Source organism: Dioscorea cayenensis, chromosome 15 (genome assembly GCF_009730915.1).
Source record: "Dioscorea cayenensis subsp. rotundata cultivar TDr96_F1 chromosome 15, TDr96_F1_v2_PseudoChromosome.rev07_lg8_w22 25.fasta, whole genome shotgun sequence".
In the NCBI taxonomy this organism is placed as follows: Eukaryota; Viridiplantae; Streptophyta; class Magnoliopsida; order Dioscoreales; family Dioscoreaceae; genus Dioscorea; species Dioscorea cayenensis.
Window position 1 is genome coordinate 789,197 of NC_052485.1, and position 16,420 is coordinate 805,616.

The 16,420-nt window shown below is 34.9% G+C and overlaps 3 protein-coding genes and 1 non-coding gene across 10 annotated transcripts; 1 reads left to right on the plus strand and 3 right to left on the minus strand.

The window, feature by feature from the left end:
• Window positions 1–3,610: 3,610 nt before the first annotated feature.
• Window positions 3,611–3,682, plus strand: TRNAD-GUC. Its single transcript has one exon. It is a non-coding gene; the product is annotated as a tRNA-Asp (tRNA).
• A 2,280-nt stretch (window positions 3,683–5,962) lies between these two features.
• On the minus strand, window positions 5,963–7,021 carry LOC120277942. Its single transcript, XM_039284820.1, has one exon. It carries the CDS (start codon window positions 6,991–6,993, stop codon window positions 6,217–6,219), a length of 777 nt encoding a protein of 258 aa, XP_039140754.1. The 5' UTR covers window positions 6,994–7,021; the 3' UTR covers window positions 5,963–6,216.
• A 1,983-nt stretch (window positions 7,022–9,004) lies between these two features.
• Window positions 9,005–13,232, minus strand: LOC120277436 (heterogeneous nuclear ribonucleoprotein U-like protein 1). Of its 4 annotated transcripts, none has more exons than XM_039284287.1 (11): window positions 13,002–13,232; window positions 11,788–12,524; window positions 11,483–11,671; window positions 11,262–11,370; window positions 11,088–11,146; window positions 10,835–11,003; window positions 10,635–10,708; window positions 9,872–10,298; window positions 9,652–9,762; window positions 9,356–9,480; window positions 9,005–9,241 (listed from the first exon to the last, which is right to left on the minus strand). In XM_039284287.1, exons 1-10 carry the CDS (start codon window positions 13,141–13,143, stop codon window positions 9,374–9,376), a joined length of 2,124 nt encoding a protein of 707 aa, XP_039140221.1. In that variant the 5' UTR covers window positions 13,144–13,232; the 3' UTR covers window positions 9,005–9,241; window positions 9,356–9,373. The 4 variants fall into 4 exon arrangements, with proteins under 4 accessions (XP_039140221.1, XP_039140219.1, XP_039140220.1 ...); XM_039284285.1 differs by having other exon boundaries at window positions 9,005–9,238; window positions 9,652–9,795; window positions 13,002–13,231; XM_039284286.1 differs by having other exon boundaries at window positions 9,652–9,795; window positions 11,788–12,509; window positions 13,002–13,230.
• A 195-nt stretch (window positions 13,233–13,427) lies between these two features.
• Window positions 13,428–15,165, minus strand: LOC120277458 (F-box protein SKIP27-like). 4 transcript variants are annotated; one of them, XM_039284312.1, is made up of 4 exons: window positions 15,034–15,165; window positions 14,244–14,561; window positions 14,055–14,129; window positions 13,428–13,941 (listed from the first exon to the last, which is right to left on the minus strand). In XM_039284312.1, the coding sequence occupies exons 2-4, from the start codon at window positions 14,484–14,486 to the stop codon at window positions 13,723–13,725; spliced, it is 537 nt and encodes a 178-aa protein (XP_039140246.1). In that variant the 5' UTR covers window positions 14,487–14,561; window positions 15,034–15,165; the 3' UTR covers window positions 13,428–13,722. The 4 variants fall into 4 exon arrangements, with proteins under 4 accessions (XP_039140246.1, XP_039140247.1, XP_039140249.1 ...); XM_039284313.1 differs by having other exon boundaries at window positions 14,244–14,559; window positions 15,021–15,165; XM_039284315.1 differs by lacking the exon at window positions 15,034–15,165 and adding an exon at window positions 14,739–14,999 and having other exon boundaries at window positions 14,244–14,559.
• Between the last annotated feature and the right edge of the window lie 1,255 nt (window positions 15,166–16,420).

Below are 16,420 nucleotides of genomic sequence, written 5' to 3' on the forward strand. Positions count from 1 at the left end.
CTCTTTTGAACAATAAAAATTAGTAATATCTATGAGGATCATTCTTTGTTTTTCTTTTCTCCAGCAAAGCAATGTGTCTGTTGACCATACTTAGGTGTATTTTACAGTGGATTATATCCAAGATTTTACATGTATACTTCTAAATATAATTTTTTAATATATCATGCTATAATTTTATAAATAGTCATTTTAACTTTTGAAAATTGAAACACACCTTGAGTGAGGTTAACAAATTTAATTTCATGGATATCATCAATTGAATGTTGTCAATTCTTAGTGTTGATGGAGGAGGAGTTTGATCAGGCCTAGTACCATGACTAATTCTTGCATGAGTTGCAGGGACAAGCATGATCATCATCCTTTATGGAATTATTAGAAAAAAAGCTTAAATTACTTTTTAAATGTATTTATGAGATTATTTTATATATAGAAATAAACAGTTTAATTTTTTAAGATAAACCAAAAAAAATAAAATAGATACAAATATAACATAAACATGTCAATTAAAGATAGTATATAAATAGAAACAAATAAGAATAGAAATACATCTAGCGGCCACAGTTGGGTGTAAAAAGCTAATGGATAGACCAAAAGTTTAACAGCCAAGTAGAAAAGCATAGGACGACTAACTCTCCTATCTAAGTTAAAATAGTTGATCCTGATTCCTGAGCTAAATGCCGGTTGTCTAGTCTAGTTGCTGTGTCAGGGTCACGAGCATCTGCTGATGGTTTATAATGCAAGACTTGGCTACTATTTTGATGTGATTGCTCAAACGAGCACCAAAGATTTAATAAAAACATCCTTGTGAACCACCTAATAATATATGCCATTTCTTACGTGTTTAGATAGCCTAGAAATATTAAAGTGATACTCGATTTAATAAATCATTTGGTAAAGCCTAGAAAATGCTAACCATGCTTACCTGCGTTATCTTTCATTGATTATTATTTACAAATGAATTTTTTTATTAATATAAATAAACCATAATTTTATTTAATACAACATAGAATGGTTATAACATGAGACTATTCGCGTTTTTTTCTTGAGCTTCAATCAAAAACAAATATCTGTTGATTCTTTTAATTTCTAATAAAAAATAGTTTACTATTTTTCAAAAATCTATCTGATCGATTATTCATACTATATATATATAATTATTAATTCATATTTATTAGTTAAATTAATAGCACATGAAATATTTGTCACATGCTTCCAGAAAAATTTATTATCAATTTTTAACTCATTAACAAAGGGGGTTTGTGCTTTAGTGCAGGAGTACTAGTATTCAAAAAGCTTTCATCTAGCTTTAAGATAGAGCTTAGCTGTTGATTATAATGTACATGAGAAGCATGAACATCGTATTAAGTAATTAAGACAAAGACAAACCAAAAACTTTTAGTAAACATTGCTTGATTACCACTTTAACAAAGTTGAAATTAAAAAAAAAAAAAAATCCTAAAGCTTTAGTAGCAAGATGAACAAGATACTTTGCCAACATGTTTTCATATTGCAGGATTTGGGATTGTTTGCACTTTAAAACTATATTTGTTTGTTGTAGGTGGTGTGACATCCATTTATCTCTGGAGAAGTTTTTCCTTGAATAATAGCTGCTAAAGAACCATATATATATATATATATAGCAAGAAAGAATACTGCAAATCCAATTCTGAGTTAATTGGCAACGCGGCATTAATTGCCTCATTCTTCACCGGCATCGTCACTATGGTGTTTGGGAGGGAGTACTGGTCCAATACAATACCTCCCAAACACCATATATAGTGACATACTAGCGAAGAAGGAGACGATTAATGCGGCGCTGTCAACTAACTGAGAATTGAATCACCAGCAACTTGTTGTGAAGCCTCACGGAAAAACTTGTTCAAAAATAAATATGTGAACGTCACCCCATTTACAATAAACAAATACAATTTTAAAGCGAAAACAGTCACAAATCCAGGCAAGAAAAAGCCCAAAAAAAAAGACTAAAAAAGATTAATGGATTAAGATGGAGGCTTTTAGGTACCGGAGATCTGGATGCCATAACCGAAGATGAGGTCTCTGTTTGCGACCGCAAGGCTTGTGATGAAGACAAAAGAAGGACATATTACCCAGTAGTCCTTCATCTCCAGCCGTATTGACAATTGCTCCTCCTGCAATTGATGAAGATTGAGAGCTCCAAATATTAACACACAGGAAAAAAAGAGAACGAGTGATGGAAAAGCATATGAGGGGGGGTTCTATTTGTGTGTGTGTATATATATATATATATGATAAGTTAAGGAGGGGTTACATGTGTCATGTGTGAGAAATTAAGGTGTAGGTGGACGGAAACTTTAATGTGAATTTTAAATTTTAATTAAGGGTGGTTTATTCGTTTTTAAAAAAAAAAAAAACTTCAAATTTGAATTGAGTTGGAAGATATCCAATTTTTTTAATTTGATTTTTTTTTAAAATGTCCTTTGCATTTTGAAACATGTTTTCGCTCCAATAATTTTAACATAAAGAAATTCAATATTTTTAAAATAGAACGACTTGGATTATATCCAATTGTTTCTAACTCTAGTTTATATTTCATGAAAATATATCCATATGTATATTTATTTTAGTAATTGTGTGCATATATATATATATATAATATTTATAGCTTTCAAATATACGAATGTTCTAATGGCGATATATATGTTATTATATGGGTTTATATGCATGTCACCACACCAGTTAACAACCTGGTCCTCATTTGATATAATCTTTTGATAAATATTATCAATCTTATAACCACGCTCTTAATGCTCCTTTGTTCATAAAAAAAGAGTGTTGCGCTCACATTTTAGGCAATTCTCAATAACTTGAGGACACCACAGAGAATTAGCTAGAGGATATCTATCTATGTTTTTCGTGCATAATGGATGGTTTAATTCAGCCATGGGAATATATATATAGAGCCTCTATTGATAACCAAACTCATTAATTAGTTACTAGAGAATTTAACAGTTTTTAGAAAATTTATGAGTTTAGTAGCTTCCAAGTGTTTGTTCACTGTTTTTTCCCTTAAATAAAATATAAATTTACACTTTGATGGGTGACTTGACCTCGGTGGATCTAAATTTTCAGAAAAAGAAAATTATGTACTAACACATGCAGTGAAATAAATAAGAAAATTATCATTTAATTAATATCAGCAGAGAATGCATTGTTATCTATGTTAGCTTTCTAATGATACATTCTTATTTATGTAGCCAGTTTTTTCAACCGGTATAAATCATATAATTGAGCGAATTATGTGAGGATGATTATTGTGATTTCGAGTCTGGCGGGATACACAAAAAACAGCCTTTTTTTTTTCATTTGATACATAATGCCTCAGACGATATATATTATTATTCTTCTTATTATTATTATTATGCATCGTGCACTCACATATATAGCACTAGTGGCAAAACGGTTGCTGCGCCAACTCACATTTGACAGTATATAGTTAAAGACAAACCTGGTTAAAACCATTAGAAAGCATCTTCTGCCACTTACCAACTCACCTAATAGCGTTGAATTCAAGGGTACAGTTGATTATAAAATATATTATCTAGTCATTTGTTATGACAACAAGCAAATGGTCGTTGTAGTATAGTGGTGAGTATTCCCGCCTGTCACGCGGGTGACCCGGGTTCGATCCCCGGCAACGGCGTTTTTTTTTTTTATTTTTTTTTTAGTGGAAATAGTCATACACTTGCAAACAATATTCTCTTAAACATTCCACTGCAATCAGCAACACCATCAACTGCCCATGCAACGAGTTTGTATGGATCAACTCTCTTTTTCTTTTTTTTTTTTTTTAAAAATTTTGTATGGATCAACTTTTGCATATGGGTTTCTTATAATCGAATAAATGGTTTCTGTTCTGCATGTATACTAATCCAATTCGCACGTCTAAACATCATCATGAATATCTCTATTGCAATAATAATCACTTATGATATAATTTCCATTAACTAAACAATAACATATATAAACTCAGCCAACAGACTGAGTTAAATAAAAGGAAACATAGTCAGATAAAAGAGTGTGGAAGCCAGCGAATTGAATAAAATAAAGGCTGTGTAATTCTTTCTTTCGTTTCTAATTCCATGTTTGTTAATTTTTTCCCCTATTTAATGAATTATCTGTAACCTAAAATATCAAATTAAGTGATGCTTGATTTAATAAATCATTTAGTAATTAAAGCCTAAAAAATGATAATCAACCTTACTTGTATATGTTGTCTTTCATTGATTATTATTCATAAAAATGTTTTTTTATTCTCTATGTTGTTTTGTCTTTTTTCCACGCTTCACTTCTGGTGATATAGGATCTTTTTTTTTTATTGTGGCCCTTGTGCCTCTTTTATAACTCCGTTTTTATTTTTTACAATACATTTCTGGTTTGTCCATTTTATTTAAAAAAAAATCATAAAAATATGATTTATTTTTTATATAATTTTTTATTAATGAGAATGAACCATTATTTTCTTAAATAAAACATAGAAAAACCTTTTAATTTATAATAAAAATAATTCAGTATTTCTCATAAAATCTTTCTAACTATTCATGCTATACATTAAAAAGATCAATTATTAATTTACATACATTAATTAAGTAAATAGCACACGAACTTATAGAAAAAAATTTCCTATCAATTGTTAACCCCTTAACAAAAGAGTTTTGTACTTTAGTTTGAATGCTAGCAATCCGAAAGCTTTCTACTTTCTTTTCTTAGATGAAATATAAATATACATGATGAGACTCTTTGGGGGGTGAGTACCAATCCGTGAATCTTAATTTTCAAAAAAAAAAAAAAAGAATTTCCAGAGACTCACTTAAGTCGTAAAAGAAAATAATTGACTAATGAAGCAAATTTTATGTGGAAGATGTGGAATGCACTTAATCTGTTTTTACCGGGTTATTTTCAGATGCGCAAGTATAATTGGCATGGGATATTCACAACTAGCTAGTAATGATAGTTACTTTGTCTGTTTATAGCTTAATTAAATCAAGTTTAGTTTGAATTTATTGTAGTTGGATGACATTTCTTCCCTTTATTTCTAATTCCATATATGTGAACTTTTTCTTTATTTTTCTTTGCAGCCATTTATATAGAGCCTAAAACACCATAGTGAAGCAAGATTTGACGAATCATTTGGTAGACGCTAGGAAATGCTAACCAACCTTATCAGTGTCCTTTCTTCATTATTCATGGAAAAGGCCAAAAGGGATTTGATTTCTTTTTCTACGTGGACCCCTTTTTGAAAAAAATATGTTTAAACCACACCACAATGACCATCTTTCATTTCTCAAGCTACAATCAAAGAAAAATATCTAAAAATATCTATTGTTTTTTAAATTTTTCACCAATTCAACAAATATATATATATATATATATATATATATATGAGAGTTCAATAAGTCTCAAATAATCTATATGAATATTTTTTTAATAATTTTTTTATATAAAATTAGATAAACCACATTTTCAGTATAAAATAATAATAAATATGTGATAGAAATAACAAGAAATAGACTGAAAAGGAGAAAGAACTATGCTCACGGTCCAGTACTAAAGATGGAGGAGAATTAGAAGAGTATTACAAAAGAGTCGAATGGATGAAAGATGAATTGATCACTATTAAGTAACTGAATATGGAGCATTATTTAACGAGTTAGATTGTTCTTCAGGGACATACAAAACTAATCTTGCAAAGTTGAGGCTTGATTTGATCCTCAATAAAAACTTTGTTGTATGTGATTTATCCCACTTTCGATAAATCACAGATATCAAAAAGCTACTTGATTAGTCTTAAAAAAACTAATCTGATAAGTTGGAATATATATAAAACTAGTTAATTCACATATATTTAAATGTCTTACATAACTTCAAAAATATAAATATATATATATATATCAATTGTTTACTCATTAAACAAATGGGTACGTGATTTAATGCTGCAGTGTTAACATTTCCGAAGCCTTTGTCTGGCTCTCAAATAGAGTTTAGCTATAATTATTTTGTACATGAGCAGCATGAACACTGTGTTTAAAAAATCAAGACAAACATAAACTCAAAAAATTAACAAACACTGCTTAATTACCACCTTAACAAAACTAAAATCATTAAAAAAATTTTTTTGAAAATTTCTCCTAAAACTCCATAATATTTTTTTCATCATCATCATCATCATCATCATCATCAACGTTGATAGCCGGAAATGTCAATCTCGATGAGATTATCCTCTTCCAAAGCAATCTCAATCATCTCCTCCTCCGCCTCCTCCTCTTCTTCGACCTTCCAATGGGAACGCAGATTAGCTTGGTCGTGACCACTTGAATCCAAATCCGAATCTGAATCTGAATCTGAATCTGTGAAGCATAAGCCAAAGGATCCGAATCGGAGACAAGTGATTTCATTGGACGTCTGAGAGTGGTCTCCGTTGAGTTCACTTTCGTGTTCTTCGTATATTACCTCAAGAGGGCCGGAATGGAAAAAGAAGTGATCGTGCAAGGCTGGCACAGGTTGTGTGTGTGTTTTGGATTCGGGTTCAGCTGGTTCGGGGTGGTGTGGGATGATGGGTGGATGGAGATGGAGATGGAGATGGTCATGATTAGGTTTGGATCTGGAACGGAGGAGGAGTAGTAGTGAGGAGATGGGAACAGGGGAGAGCAGCAGGGGAATGAGTGGGCGAGGGAGGTACAGGACTATGAGGAGTGAGCATGTAGTGAATATGGAGAACAGTGGATGCGAACTCATTTTGGATACATGAAAGAGCCATCTTGATAACTGCTGCTGCTGCTGCTGCTGCTGCTGCACTGTTTCTGTTTCTATTGGAACACAAGCAGTAGTGCACCATTCTTCTTCTTCTTCTTCTTCTTGCTCATGGCTTTGACCCATTAATTTCAGAGTGGATAAATGTCTGTGTTTCAGTGTTTGAGTTTGATTATGTGTGTGCGCGAGTCTGTGAATGTACATATATAGTCCCAAAAATTAAGAATGGAACAGCGAAAGAGAAAAATAATCAAATATGTGTGCATATATGTACACTGACATGTCGCAGGATTAATTGGCAAATCTGGCAATTTAAAAGTTATAGACACACAAAATTTCACCAATTAACAATTCATAATACATTTTATTAAACAAAAAAAAAGAGCATAAATCGCTGTACTTTGTTCCATATATATATAACGTGTATGTCTTTATTAGCCGTATGAGAGTGTAAATATTAAAGCAAATGGATATATCTAAAAGATGAGTTAAAGCGGCTTTAGTACTTCATTTTTTTTCCTTTTTTTCTTTTTTTGATAATAATACTTCATTTATTCTATCTAATGTCTCCTCGCATTAAACAACAGCATATGGGCATGTACCTCATTTATGACCCCACAGCCACAGGCGAGGAATTTCTTTACTGCAGAGGGGGATCAACTTCAAGTTACAAAAGAGAGTGTGCAGGGCTGCAGTTTGATATAAATATATATATATATGTGTGTGTGTGTGTGTGTGTGTTTAGGGAGTTGAAGGAGATGTTTTTGTAGTTGGGTAAATTTTTTTAGTGAGTCTCTAAACTTTGGCTCATTTTTACTCTGATCACTGAATTTCAATTTGTATCAATTTAGTCATTCAATTTTAATTTGATTTCAACCAGTAATAAATCAAGAATTTCAACCCCCAATTGATGACATGACTGTTTGCAAATCTAAGTCAGTCCTCCTATTAACACATTATTAAGTCCATTAGAGATGTTAACATCATCGAAAAACAACTACATTATTCATTTGGAAGTTGAAATATCTTGATTTACTACGAAGTGAAATGAAATTAAAGTTGAATGACCAAATTGATACAAATTGAAGTTTGGTGATCAAAGTGAAAATGAGCCAAAGTTTAGTGACTTACTTAAAAATTTACCCTGTTTTTGTCACAGTGCACCATTGGTGGCGCATGATCAAGAACCCACAGTTGGTTGAGTGCTACTGTAACTCGTTTTTGTCATAGTGTACCATTGCTAGCCCAAAAATATACCAAACTGCCTAAGGCCTTGTATGTGCTGTTAGTTGACTAGTCCAATAAATGTCTGCTGCTGTCACACGCACTGTGAGAAGCTCATCTTGATCTTGTGGAGGAAATCACATCCTAGTGACTGACTAAAAATCTTTAAGTTGCCGATGATTTTTTAGTCTCTTCTCTTCATCATGATTGTGTTATCCTTCTACTGTGCCCCTTTCTTGTTTTTCTGGGTTGTCGTTCACATGGGCCCATACCTCCACAGTTAACTGCTTGTTAGATGAAGAGGCACATCATTTTATTTTATTTTATTCTATTCTATTTATCCTAGTTAAACAGAGAAGCACAATTAGTAAAAATGTTAAAAATCACTACAAATCAGATAAAGAGGAAGGGCCCCAGAGGGGATCATCATGCAAATATTGGAGTTTGATTAGGAAGTCATGATAAGATTCATGCATGCTTAGCACATTTGGATGATTCAATCACCTTGCGGTCCTTGCCTGTGTGCCTTTCGCAGAGCTCAGTTCATCAGGCATAAATATAAGAACTAGACATGGAACATCTGGCAATTGTTATTATGGTCATTCCCATGCACATACATTGCATAAATATCAGGGGAACCCTGTCTCTATTTCTCCTCATCTCTCACAAGTGCTTAATAAGAAAACCCAGAGAAAACCAATAAATTTTAACCTTTTTTCTGGTTTGGCCTCTGTGACTTGTAAAAGAACTATGCATGGATGATGTGACAAGAGTAGGAGGTTTCTTTTGCAGTTCTCAAGGCTTTTGTAGGCATTGAACTTGTTTTTTTAATCAAAAGAACATGAACATCTCCCCATCAAAAGAAGAGGCGTCTTGTCCATAACATTTACTAATAAAGAAAACCTTATCTTTGGATCAAGGGGAAGCAATATCAAGGATTACCAAAAGAGGCATACAAAATAGAAAGTAATATAAAAAAACACGGGACGGGTTAGAGCCAAACAAAATGCACATGATCTTATATTACTGAGAAAGATAACAGTTCCTAACCAAAATACACACTTCCCAAACAGCCAGCTAACTTGTAGTCCTTCTGTAAACGAGGTCCCAAACAGCCTCCACAATCCTCAAAACGCAAGCAACTTGGTACAAGTTAGCCAGGATTGCAGATAAAAGAGATCCGAAGGTAACAGCCTTCTTTCCCTCTTCACTGATGTTACAGCACCTTCTGAAAGGAGATATCCAGGCAGAACAGAAAAAAGATACAGACATCATATGGCATTGTTAGGAGTAACTATTTGCCACAACTGTGCAACAAAATGTGCTAATTGATACTACATACCTTTTGATAGTGTCATTGTTAGCAAAACCTGGGGTGAGGACGCCATGAATTATGAAAAGGGGTATTCAACAGTGGAGTTCCAGATGGGGGTTGAATGGGAGGAAGCGCGTGCGATGCAACAGCATCTATGACAGCAATTTATTTGATTATAACTAAATCAATATCAGGGCAAAAAAAAAAAATCAAATACTTCCATTGACATCAGGACTTCCTTGAAGGAAACACCTCAGAGGTTATAACACACTTGGAATAATGACACACAGGATAATTCACTATATAATAGCCAAAATTCTTACTGTAAGGTCTTTGAAGAGATATATTTTCTTGATATGACGATTGCCACACATCTTGGTGATTGAGTTGGGGAATTCGAGCATCTTGAATATGTGCGTAGTTGAACCCATTCACTGGACCATCAAAATTTGGTCTTCTTAATCCATCTATGATTCCACATGACCAATAAGGGATTAATAATGCAAAATCAAGCAAAATATGCAATTGGAAGTAAATTCTTACCATAATTGCTTTGCAGGGGGCTATGCGGAATAAATGAAGGCCGAGCCAAGGCTTGGTGGTTGATTTGGGGAAATCCAGAAGCTCGGGCATGTACATGTTGGCCACCATATGGGTCAGGTGCATTAGAATATTCATAGTTTTGTCTGCTTGTTGAACTGCCAAAGTAAGATTTACTGAAGCCATCTGTAACTCCCAAAGACCTGAAAGGACCTGTTTCTTTCATACCAATGGAGTTCCTTTCAGGGGCATTCCTTCCGTAGGGATCAAAACTATCATGGTTGCTATAGGCCACAACACCATGAGAAGATTCTCCATGCTTATAGCAGACTTCATATGGGCCATAATTTGGGCAAGAAAGACTAGGATCATCAAACCTTGGGTGGTGGTGAACTGCATGAGAAGCGGGTATAAAAAATGCCATCTTATCCTGAACAACAAAAAAACCAGTCTCGATTACAAATTGCACCGGACATGAAAAGATGTTTGATATGCCATAGGCTGGACATTTCAAGTCATTGACCCATTAGACCAGTATCAGCGTAATCAAGGTCAAGTATTGCTTTTCCATTACGGAATTATATTGCTGATTCTGGTGTGTAAAAATTAAGGGTTGCCATTGTCCGAGAGGGTTACAAATTGTGTTAGTCATCTGGGTAGAAAGAGTTCTCTGCAAGTATTTTTGCCTCTCAAAGCCTAATGAGTAACACATCATATAATCTATGTTTAAAATGCTAAATGCTGAACGGCTCCAGAAAATACTTACATGTGGAGGAACTCTACTATCATCATTAGCAAGAATGGTAGGTGATCTGATGGCCCGCATATGTCCCCTAGGAGCTGTATCAGAACAGTACCGCATGAATAATAGAATCCAACAATTGAAATACATACCAAGCGAAAGCAAAACACCATACAATAAAACAAATATATTGCTCTCATGGTTATGTTAAGTGTCATACAAACCTAAACCAGCTTCCTTGATGACAGAAGGCCTAGTAAATGATTGGACAGAGCATTCCTGAGCATATGGTAAGAGGTCTTGTCTTGCACTCAGAACAGGTGTCCCAAGTGCTTGCTTCATTTCAGTTAAGCATTTTTGAGTTTCTTCTCTGCTTAACTCTGGGAAGATAACCTTGTAGAAAATGAAAACCAATCATCATAAAACGCTCAAGAACTACAAGACACAACACGTGTGATAATGAGAAAGAAGAACAACCTCATCAAACAATTCAGAAGAACCAGGAGTGTCCTTGCTCATAGGTAACACAAAGTTTGCTGCAAGAGATGAGACTCATCATAAAATGACTTACTTGCACGTATTTTACTAAATTATCAACACACGTAAATCAGTAACAATAAAAAGGTACACACAACAAGCATCAATGAGCACCTAACATCTCATTTACAGCGTCCGCAGGCACCTCTTTTCTCATTTCTCTAAACCTTTTATCTGTACGAAGCTTTAGCTCACTGGGTGCGGGGAATGTAACTACTGCTATCTGCATTAAAAAAAGGGTCAGTATATACATATATCAGCATGAAAGCCCATAAAATTAATTTTATGAAGAAAACATGTAAGGCTAATATTTTTCTGTCAGCTTTCTTACCAACCTTACGATACTTTACAAATGCCTTTAATTTGCGAATGCGAGCACTCTGGTAAACATTTGTTTGATCAATAATGTAATTATGAGGTGTCTTGGAGGCCCTAGATAGTAATTCATTAAATATTCCTGTTGCCCGGTCCATGAGGCAGTCAAAGCGCTTCCCATAGTTCTGTTTCCTTAGAAGTCCAGGTACCTTCATAATACATCCGTCGATGAAATTTGGTTATATATCAAATGATAAGCCAAGGATAGGGAATAAATCATTTAAACAAGATCATGGTTGACAAAGAACAATCTCTTAACACAAACCTTCATCTGATCCAAAACAAGGTTTGTTCCAAGAACGACATAATGTTTCTCAGGATGATGTTTCACCCAATTCTCTGCCCAGGTAGTCTTCCCAGAGGCAGGTAATCCTACCATCATCACAACTTCACACTCGCTTGGGCTTGAAAAAGAAGGGCCAACTGCAGCATTTCCATCCTCCAGTGCTGAACTCCAAGGCTTGTATCCTACCTCAGGAATTAATCCATCTTCAATGCTAAACTGAAGCTGAACCACAACATTTTTCAACATAACATGTGGAAATAGTCCAAATTCGGAGGGCAATTCTCTTTGAGAGCAAGCAACTCCAAATTTCTTGGCAATTCCTAGCCACTCCCCATTCTTTGAGAATCCAATAGTAGCCACTTCACTCTCAAGGTTCACAGAACAAACAATAGTGTCTCCTAGACCAAATTTTGTACCATATTCAGAGAACTTTCCGGCATTTGAAAATTTTCCTGTTCCACCAAAGCCGAAACTATTGGCAGTTTCTCCCAGATTTCCAACAGGTTCGTCACCGCTTGAAAAACCAACCCGACACAAATGCTGCTGATTAGTGGGTGTATCAGACATTTCCACTTCCTGCTCACAAATTATTTTGCAGCCGAAACAATACTTCCCTCTGCTTATTCCAACAGTCGCACGAGCACCAGACCAGCAATACGCGAACCCATTTTTATAGAGAGCTTGGCCTTGAAGACCATTGCCTGTAACATCAAAATCTATAGTAATAATTTTTGTCAGATGAGTGTTGGTAGCTAGTTGGGAAAAGAAAGAACCAGGGAAGAAAAAAAATGCCACTTTGGCTTCATAAGATAAGAAAACAAAAATTTACAGATAAACGCTTAGAATCCAGAAAGAGTTTGCATTGCCAAACTACAAAAATATTCAGAAGCTGAAAGGGTGCTGCTGCCCACATACAAGGGAACATGTGTAAACTGACCAGGCCTTCAACAATATCGATTGTCAATTGAAAAAACAAAATTTAGGAAAGTTCTAACTAAAATCCATCACTTATTTGATATTGAATTCACCTTCAACCTCACAAAACGTGAAATTTGAACCAAAAGTAAGTAGTCTTCATGTTTCTAATCACTTTCTGCTGATAATGATCACATAATTTTCAATCCATACTAAGCCCAAAACATGTATTTTATAGAAAGCCTTAGCAAAGCATAAACAGGGTCAGAAGACTGTGCCTAAATCGCAGTCAGCTGGATTAAGTTCGACGCGCCGAGTACCACCCGGCCTCTTATCAGTAGTAGATCCTGCTCTTGTCTTCTTCGTCCCAGGGCCTTCCTCTCTGACTTCCGGCGGTGGTCGATGCTGCTTCGACGCCATGGATGGCAGTCCACATGAACAGCTTTACCCCGGGCTGTAACAAAGCGATTTATTATGTACGACTCTCGGTGGGCCCCACGGGAAAGAAGAACACAAAAGATCTGAACCGCCTGTTGGATGCGACCAGAAACGTTTGGAACCCTCGGTTCTATATGAATGGATTGGGCTTGTTTGTGGGCTTATTATATATGGGCATCATCTGACATATGGGCCCAATATTTATATATATATATATGTTTTTGAGAAATGGGATCCAATCCAATATTTTGTAGAAGATTCTTTTATTATCAGATAATACAAGTACACAGAGAGGGCCTCCATTCCTGGATACGTAGAAGAGATGGATGCTCTTCTAACATTACTTCCAGGATAAATAACTAAAGAAAAATAAAAGCCAATTAGCTATCTTCAATAAAGGCATTGAAGAAATGAATTATGGCCAATTAGCTATCTACAAATTACTTTACTTTAATTTACAGGTCTGTCTGGGAAACACTGTACATGTGTAATGTATGCCTTTGTCTACAAAAATGTTTGCCATATATACACAGCTATATAATTAATTAATTCTCCGGATCGTTAATAATCGTCAGGAGATGTGAAAAGAGCGACGGAAATGCTGGCGAGCTTACTGCGATCAATACGTGATTTGGCAGCCCTGCGTTGCTTTGGAGCATCTGGAGTCTCTAAACCTTCTTCAACATCAGTTTCCCCCCACAAATCACTACTACCTCTTCCGTTGTTACCAAACTTTGAAGGAGTACTGAAAGAAAAATGCACATCCTTTGCAACCAAAGTCTGAAAAATAAAAATAAAAAATAAGCAAACAAATCAGAAATTGACCACATACGCATGCATACACACAATATATAAAAGTCTGAATTGGAATAGAAACAGTTAGTTATACTTACAGCTTCATTTACAGACTTGGACACTAGAAGCAGCTGCTTCAGATCACTATGGTCCACCTTGCATAGTGTCTTAACCTGTTCAGGCAAATGAAATTAATAAAAAAATTCAGGTTACTGTGCTTCATCATCTACAATATTTTGGTTTCTCACAGAGAAAGAGAAAGAGAAATAGGGGAATGTGCAAACTACCAAAATGTCTTGGGGCAGTGCCTCTAGGAGATTCAATATTATTCCTTTAATTGGAGATCTTCTCTGCAGCCGCTTCTGTGTTGGAGTGGCAGTTGGAGGAGAAAAACAAGAATCCCCCATGTGACCAGGAACCAGAACTCTCTTCCTACCGATAATGCGTGTCATGTGAGCAGATTTTATTCCATTCCTGATCTTCAACTTCTGGTTCCCTGTTTGCAAGTTGGTCATCTCCCCTAATGCCATTTCTTATCTACTCCTAATAAATTTCAGGAATTTTAATGTTTACAACACTCTGAATCAGAATACAGAATACTCCCTGAAATATCACAAAGAATATTGTAAATTAGCTGCAAATTCCCCAACAAATTAAGAAACTTTGTCACCAACTGATAAAATAGCAAAAGCCAAATGTGCAAAAATAAATAAGGAAGGACACCATATATTTTCAGTTTCATCATATATAAAACATAAGTTGTAATTATAAGCAACATTCACCACGATCGACATGCAATCGAAATCCCACATCACCCAAGAAACTACATGCCAAGCCTGTCCCTGGACCCTTAGCATGCAGTATCATTTCTAGAGAGGCTTGAATAAGACCATAGAATGAACAAAAAGAACAAATTAAGCTCAAATAAAAGCCGGCCTGCCAATCGCAATATTCTCAAAGACCAAAGGCAGTAAGTTCAAAAGTGTAATTAAAAGCATGTAATGCAAATCCAGAGCAAGACCCAAATGAAATCATTCCAAGTTAAACATGAAAAACATATATACCTGATTAGCTAATATACTCTATCCTTTTGAAGAGAAGATTAACCTTCTTCAATTCAACCCCTTTGAAAAATCTACAAACTCTAGACCAAAAGAGAACCGATCGAGCGGATACCAGAGTACCAACACCTGCAACCAGCGAGCGAAAGTGTTGATATATATATAAGGTCAAAAGTTAAAATTAAGCCGGAATAAATAATTTATTTTCAAGAGAGGAAACTGCCGGAATAGCCTACGCGGAGATGTTTCCGATATACACGTAAACCGTGAACACGTGGCCGCAACGTGGGTGTTTCTCGATTCAATGCCATGTTTACACGTATACAAAAATAACACGTGGCGTGAGATAAATAAGTAGCCGTTGGAGCACGTTGATTCAGATGTTTGGTTGGTTGTCCAAAGAGCTCAAATGCCAAGAGATGGTCATGTTTGGTCGGTGATGTCGGTTGCTAACCTAACAGATACACACATTTGAGCTGCATGTGCAGGACGATGCACAATATTAATGCAATCTAGCAGTGGATGAGATTTCCAGGTCACAGGTGACGCACTTGCATCGCAACCTTATCCCTTATTAATCACATTGTAATTTAATTATGCTGAATAGTTGACCTGAAATTCAGGTCGAATGCTAACCTGATTTTGAGATTAACAATCCCAATTCCGAGACTAGCATTCAGCCCTAATTTCAATCCAACTATTCGGACTGAATAACATTTTTCATCAAGTTAGAAACAAAAGAGTAGCAGGATGCTTCATTTGATAGCTTGGAATGAAAAAGAAAGAGAAACAGAAGAGATTTAAGATGCTCACCTTCACTTGATGACAAAGTATACATATAGCATAGTATGCGTATATCTCTTTCCTAAGTCTTTCATCTTGCTAAAAATATGATGATGTTTGCGGATATATACAAACGAAAAAAAACTAGAAATGCGAAGGAATAATGTTGATAAATTTATTTCAAAAAAAAAATAATGTTGATAAATGCAGCTAAATACACCAAATTGTTTTCATTTATAAAATGAGAAATTGGATGCATGTGGGTCTGTCCAGTTCTAGTGGTCTCACAAACAAAAGTGTATATTTGGTAGAAAGAAAACGTACAACAGATCTTTCTCGGTGTAAGCTATATGGTTTCAAAAATTATCTTGTAAAAAATATAAAAAAACTCTCTACCTTTCAATATGCAATGTACCATCACATGAAGTGAAATAAATAAAAAAATTATCATTCAATTAATATTAGTAGAGAATGCATCATGATATATTTTAGTTTCCGATGCATAAAAAAAAAAATTATGTAGCCAACCTCTTCAATTGATGTAATTGAGCAATTAATATGAGGATGACTACTAAGACTTTGCATCTGGATGCATATACAAAACATTTTTTTTTACTCGA